Source organism: Mercurialis annua, linkage group LG7, assembly GCF_937616625.2.
Source record: "Mercurialis annua linkage group LG7, ddMerAnnu1.2, whole genome shotgun sequence".
NCBI lineage: Eukaryota > Viridiplantae > Streptophyta > Magnoliopsida > Malpighiales > Euphorbiaceae > Mercurialis > Mercurialis annua.
In genome coordinates this window covers 996,147-1,002,848 of record NC_065576.1, presented here as the reverse complement: position 1 = coordinate 1,002,848, position 6,702 = coordinate 996,147, and the positions used below count along the sequence as shown (strand labels likewise).

Sequence of the window (6,702 nt, the reverse complement as noted above, 5' to 3'; positions counted from 1 at the left end):
AGCCAACTCTCAATTTGATTTAAATTTACCTATGTGGCGCCTACGTGGCATGCACATATATTGAAAGGTCAGGACTTTTGTGAAACCAAATAATCCATTTTTGGCCAAAATCGAAAAAATTGAAAGGTTAAGATTTTTGTGAAACCAATTAATTAGTTTGTGGCCAAAATCGACAAAATTGAAAGGTTAGGACTTTTGCGAAATTTTTGCTAAAGGTTTGACCTTTCTACGACATTTGGCCTATTTAAAATGATTATGAAATGATAAGAATTCAAATAAAATTTAAACAATAAATTATGACTATTTATAAAATCATAATGTATTTACGATTATTTTTTTTATATTACCATATTTTTAATAAGTATTATTAAATAAATTTAATAATGTTTATTTGAAACTCATAATAAATTTTTATGTGTTTGTGTGCGCATGCACGCGCGTGTATTAGATTTATTTTTATTTTAAAAAAATATTGTATTAATGATTTAATGAGTATCTACAAACTACTTTTTATAAATATTTTAAATTTTAAATTTATGTTTTTTTTTAAAAAAAAAATAATGGATCAAATTGAATTTCTTTTGACAATCAAATAATTTTTTTTACTAAGTCAACTGACATAATCAATTGACAGATGTAGATAATAGTGAATTTGATAAATATGAGATGAAAATTATTTGATTTTTTTAAAAGTAATGGGAACTTATTTATTTTGACATAACATCAAGGAGATTTGAGTAATTGTCCGTAATTAAAAAAGTATGCTTTCTCCATCATATAATTATAGACTTACTTTTATTTGTTCATTCCAAAATATAAACCACTTTCCTTTTTAAGACTATAATTTATTGCTAGGTTCCTATTATATCCTTATTTATTTTGTATTGGTATTTCACGAACATTTAAAAAATTACATTTTTCAAGAGAAACATTTACTTTTAATCAAAAACATTACATATATTCAATATTTTAAGTATAAAAAGATGTTTTCTTATTCATCAAAAAAAATATATGTTGTCTTAATCTGCATAAAACTAATCATAAACTTATTATTATGAGATAGAGAAGGTATTTCTTTATATGGATTTTTATATAATTAAGGACTTAATTGTAGAATTGTTACTGAACCTCAGATTTATTAGAAGTTTCACCTAACCAATAACCTAAATACTACCATAATAACACTACTAAAAATGACCAGGTTTTATGCATAAATAAAAGTAAAAAAACATTGCCAAAAATAAAATAAAATGTTTAACTGAAATTCACCATATTCACATGGATGATGCATCAAACACAAACACCAACCCCACATTTTTAATCAGTCAATACAGAGTTCACCTGAAAAGCATTTTGCAATCTTCATGTAATTATGAAACAGTCAAAACTCTCAATTTTCTGAATAATTAAGTGAATCAAATCGACCAAACCAAAATATATTAGTTGTTTCGGGTTTGGTTCAGTTTTTCGGTTCGACTTGTACCATAAGTAAACTGATTTTTTTACTTTCATAATCAAATTGAGCCGTAAAATGTATTTTTATATATATATTTTAAGCTGAACCGCACTGAACTTTCCGGTTTAATTCAGTTTGGTTCGGTTTTGAAACAGTAAACAATTATATAAGAAAAACACAGGTAAGACTAGTTTAATTAGCCATCCATGCAAAAGTAATATATGTATCAGCTTCTGCGTGTAAAAAAGTAGAGCTTGTTTGGTGAGTTAGCTCAGCTTCTTACTTCTAGTTACTTATTCATATTTTCTTCTTCTTACTCTTTTATCTTTTCTGTTTTTTTCTTCATGGAGCTGCCAACACAAGCTCCAGATTCTGATGAACATGATAAAAGATTCAGAATCAAAGCAAAAAAACTTTATTACAAGCTATCGAATCGGTTCAATGAATGTAATTGGTTTTTCTGGAAGAAAACAGTCAATAATGCTTACATATTGAGGAATGTGAGCTGTGAAGCTAAACCAGGAGAGGTTATGGCAATTGCTGGTCCGAGCGGAGCAGGAAAAACTACATTGCTGGAGATACTTGCCGGAATCATACCGCCTAGTAGAGTCTCCGGTCATGTTCTTGTAAACGAGCAACCGATGAATGCCAAATGTTTCCGGAGGCTGTCAGGTTATGTCTCTCAAGATGAAGCACTATTTCCGCTACTTACTGTTGAAGAGACTCTGTTGTATAGTGCTCGTCTCAGATTACGAGGCGGATTCGGAGTTGCGAGATATAGAGTTAAGGAAGTAATGAGAGAACTCGGATTAGAGCATGTTGGTGATGTAAGAATAGGAAATGAATCAAACCGCGGAATCTCCGGCGGTGAGAAACGTAGAGTGTCTATTGGTGTTGATCTAGTTCATGATCCTGCTGTTCTTCTGATTGATGAACCAACATCAGGATTGGATTCAGCATCAGCTCTTCATGTAGTTTTGTTGCTGAAAACTATGGCTATAAAGCAAGATAAAACAATTTTGTTGACGATCCATCAACCCGGCTCTAGAATTCTCGAGCTGTTCGATCAGATTCTTCTGTTATCAAATGGAACCGTACTTCATCAAGGATCATTGCATCTCCTTGAACAGCAGCTTAGATTTTACGGTCATTCCATTCCTCGGCATGTCAATGTGCTCGAGTACGCCATCGAAGTGACCGAATCCCTGGTCATGGATACTGAAGAAAGTGAACAAGGAGAGAGTGAGGCAGGACAAGATTATGAACATATCAGAAGTACTAATAGTAATATCAAGTATAGCATTGTCAAAGAATCGAAAATGTTTTACCCCAATGGACGATTGGAGGAGGTTCTTGTGCTGGTTCAGAGATTCTTCACCATAATCTGCAGAACGAATCAGCTTTTCACTGCAAGAATATTACAAGCAGTAGTCGGTGGGCTTGTGCTCGGAACAATATTTATGAATGCAAATAATGAACCAAAGAAACACAAGCTACAAACACAAATCGGGTTTTTTGCATTCAGTCTCACCTTCTTGCTGTCCTCCACAACAGAAGGACTGCCAATTTTCTTGCAAGAAAGATCAACTTTAATGAGAGAAACATCAAAAGGAGCTTATAGGGTATCATCTTATGTCATATCAAACACTCTCGTGTTTCTACCATTTCTGTTTGTTGTCGCAGTCCTCTACAGCACCCCGGTTTACTGGCTCGTCGGATTGAGACGGGAAATGGACGGTTTCATGTATTTCTTACTGGTGGTATGGCTGGTTGTTTTGATGTCAAATTCTTTTGTTGCATGTTTTGCTGCTCTTGTGCCTAATTTCATTATGGGTACATCTTTAATTGCCGGTATTATGGGGTCTTTTTTTCTCTTTTCTGGGTATTTCATAACAAAAGATGATATACCCAAATATTGGATTTTCATGCATCATTTGAGTCTTTTTAAGTACCCATTTGAGTGTTTTATGATCAATGAGTATGGAAAAGGCAAAGGTAAGAGCAAGTGCTTGGAGATTATGGAAGGAAACTGTTATTTGCATGGCGAAGAATTTCTGATGCAACAAGGTCTCGAAGAATCAAAGAAATGGAGCAATATAGGAGTAATGTTATGTTTTATTCTTGGATATAGATTTCTATGTTTCTTGATTCTGTGTTACAGATCACACAGAGCTCGAGTTTAAATTATTTTTCGCAATTTATTTGGAAAATAGTTCAAAGTAGATCTTACAGAACTACAAAATTCCGCTTGTTTCTGCTCTTCTATAATCCAACTGGTTAGCAATTTTTTTTTTATTCAGCTACAATTATGCATACTTCTGCATGTATTTGTATTGTTTTGATGTTCAAGATTTCGGAAGGGTGTTTAGTTCTAACCTTTGTTTTTTTTTAACGTAGATAGCATCCGACTACTAGAGTCTCATTTTGTTAGTTGTTAGTTACGGAGGTGGGGTTTGAACCCACGACCTCCAAATGCATTTGGAGACGCCTTAACCAACTAGGCTAGGCCCACACTGGCTCTAACCTTTGTTCATTATCAACTATATCGCACAAAAACTTTTTGAATCCTACGTGTGGGAGTTTCATTTATGTTTCCGGAACGCTGCTGAAACTTAAGCTTATTCTTATAAAACATGCGGTTTCTAGTTTTTTGTTTCAGTGTTTTCCAGCTTTTTTGTTTCCGTGCTATATAGTGAAACAATAACCATATATATTGACCATATTATCAACATAAAAGGCATAATTATGAAAATAACATGCTCACCAGACATCTCCGGACGAAGATGAAACGGAAGGATCAAATAAAGAAACTCTTCGCCTTTTATGTGAAAGCGCGGATGTTGACAAGAACTCATATGAGGCAGAAAATTTATCGAGTATGGATCTTATGACGTGATGGACAGAGTCTGTAGTACTTTCTTTGCAACTAGTCATCACAAAAATGTTCTTCATCCTGCCTCCTAATGTTGCAATCTGTGCACTCGTTAACATCACCTGAAGCGAATCAAGTGCCTGTCTTAAATCACATAGAAGTCCAGGTTTATAATCACAGCATAGTGATACCCTGATTGAGTAAGGAGAACCATTTGATTCCTTATTGTGTTCTTCGATTGTTACTTCATCGTCATCTGTTGGCACAAGAAGACCTTCACTAGCTTTGGCTGCAGTTCTCTTTAGTTCTTTCATATGAGTTATTACTTCACCAAGTAAGGATGCCTTGTCCATCTGATAAAACTCAAATTTTCAGTTCATGAAAATCTAAAATACATTTCTATGCAAGTAAATTGGCAAATAATCGATCAATCAAAAAATCCAAACTGTTCGGTGATGCTCCAACTATGATTTATTATCTCTAATACGCCCAGCACGCGAATTTTCATTGAATTTGAAATACAAACAATTACATTGTGCTTAAGCCTTTAAATTAATCAAATATGGATTATCAAGAATCAAATAATCAACTAATCCAAAAAATCAAGCTGTTAGATGAGGCTCAAATTATATTTATTATATCTAACATAAATCAGCATACCCTTGAATAGAAACGCATGCATCTGTCTGAAAACGAAATTAGCGAAATACTCTAAAATTAGCTCTTAATCATCACCAAATTAACTATTATCACCAACAACTTAAGAGAAGCTTATCAACATAATTGTCAAAGATTAAAGATACCAATTATATAACACATTAAACTTTCATCAAAATCAAACTAAAATTGGTAAAGTAAGATTTTCCAAACCCTCATTACCACAAAGAATACAGCTTTTTCAATTGCATTATCACAAGATGTAGCTACGTAGCACGGACACTTCATTCAACCTACATGTCCCGTATTTCGGACACGACATTTTATTTTTACATAGAAAACCGTAAAAATAACACTGTTTCGCCGTTTCCGTATCCATGCTACCTAGGATGGTAGTATTAAACTTCAAGAATGAAAAATCAAGAATCAAAAAGAAGAAATATTTATACCTTATTGGCACCAGGGACTAAGTTTCTAAGAGCATCAAGATGAGAATTAATCCTAGCCCTACGTTTCCTTTCAGCTTCACAATGATTCTTCAAAGCTGCAGTATTTCTCTCACCAGACACAACTTTTTTCCCTAGACTAACATTAGCCTCCACAAGCTCTCCTCTTTGACTATCCAAAACTAATGAAGAAGATGAAGAATTTGTAATATTTGAAGATACCCCATTTTTACAAACACTTGATGAACTCATTGAAAAATGTTCCATAGCCAATAAAATGAGCAATGTGAAACCTTTTTGAATCTTCTTTATCTCTCTAAAAATGGAGACTTTCAAGATTTTCTCACTTTTTTTTTCTTGTTCTTGAATTTTTCTTTTTTGTTGGGTTGCTAATATTGAAACATTGAAAGTAATAAGTTGTAGTAGTTCTGAATTTTGATCAATTATATTTGTGTAAAAAATGTCATTGTATAAGATATGTGTAAGATTTTGTTGTTTGGAAAAAGAACATGTGTAGGATCTTGGACTGCCCCAAAAGAATATCTCAAGATTTGGTCATGTACCATCTAATTAAACCTAACTATGTATACCTTGAAAGTTTTTGTACTTAATAGTATTAATTAGAGTTAAAAAAATTTTATATATAAAAAAATTGGAGAGGGGAAGCTTTTTTTTGGAAGGAATTAAACTCACAATCTTGACAATTTATTGTCCATCGCTTATGGGAGGAATCAGAATGAAACTAGTGGCCTAATCAGTGGTTCAACCACTGATTAATTGGTTAAATAGTGTGTGTGTGTGTATTTCCACGAATAAATAAATTGAAAACTTAGTAAATGCATCACACAATTATTAGTACGTAATGAATTATACAACTTTTATGGTTAATCGTTTCATTAATTTTCAAATTTTATAAATTTTTTCAGTTTAAAGAAAATGAACCGTGATTTTAATTTTAGCGAAGAACCAAAACGGATCGGTCCGATTCAATTCGTAATACTCTATTTCAACAAACCAATTAGCCAAACCTCACAAGTAAAGATTTTTCATATTCTAGTGCTACTACTAGGTAGCTCAATGTCTAGTTGTCTAAATTTAATGCCGTAAATTTTGGAATTGTTTTATAATTGAGTCCCACATCCTTGAAGATAGTTTTGGCAATTAGTGCACTACTAATTTGTGTAATAGAGGAAGCATAGTGACAATAATGCATGGGACCCTTGTCTTGGACAGCCACTTCATCACTTTGTTTTACCCAATTAGATTAATTT

At 32.8% G+C, this 6,702-nt stretch overlaps 2 protein-coding genes across 2 annotated transcripts; one reads left to right on the top strand and one right to left on the bottom strand.

The window, feature by feature from the left end:
• The first annotated feature begins 1,712 nt into the window (after positions 1-1,712).
• Positions 1,713-3,740, top strand: LOC126656759 (ABC transporter G family member 10-like). Its single transcript, XM_050351362.2, has one exon. It carries the CDS (start codon positions 1,801-1,803, stop codon positions 3,637-3,639), a length of 1,839 nt encoding a protein of 612 aa, XP_050207319.1. The 5' UTR covers positions 1,713-1,800; the 3' UTR covers positions 3,640-3,740.
• A 476-nt stretch (positions 3,741-4,216) lies between these two features.
• LOC126656768 (transcription factor bHLH30-like) lies at positions 4,217-5,977 on the bottom strand. The gene is made up of 2 exons (XM_050351384.2): positions 5,435-5,977; positions 4,217-4,681 (listed from the first exon to the last, which is right to left on the bottom strand). The coding sequence occupies exons 1-2, from the start codon at positions 5,696-5,698 to the stop codon at positions 4,217-4,219; spliced, it is 729 nt and encodes a 242-aa protein (XP_050207341.1). The 5' UTR covers positions 5,699-5,977.
• Positions 5,978-6,702: the final 725 nt, after the last annotated feature.

Excerpts from the sequence above, each read along its gene's own strand:
- LOC126656759 (XM_050351362.2), top strand. The coding sequence starts at position 1,801 with ATGGAGCTGCCAACACAAGCTCCAGATTCTGATGAACATGATAAAAGA.
- LOC126656768 (XM_050351384.2), bottom strand. The coding sequence starts at position 5,698 with ATGGAACATTTTTCAATGAGTTCATCAAGTGTTTGTAAAAATGGGGTA. Across the intron at positions 4,682-5,434 it reads TAGTCCCTGGTGCCAATAAG|ATGGACAAGGCATCCTTACT; the intron begins GTATAAATATTT and ends GAGTTTTATCAG.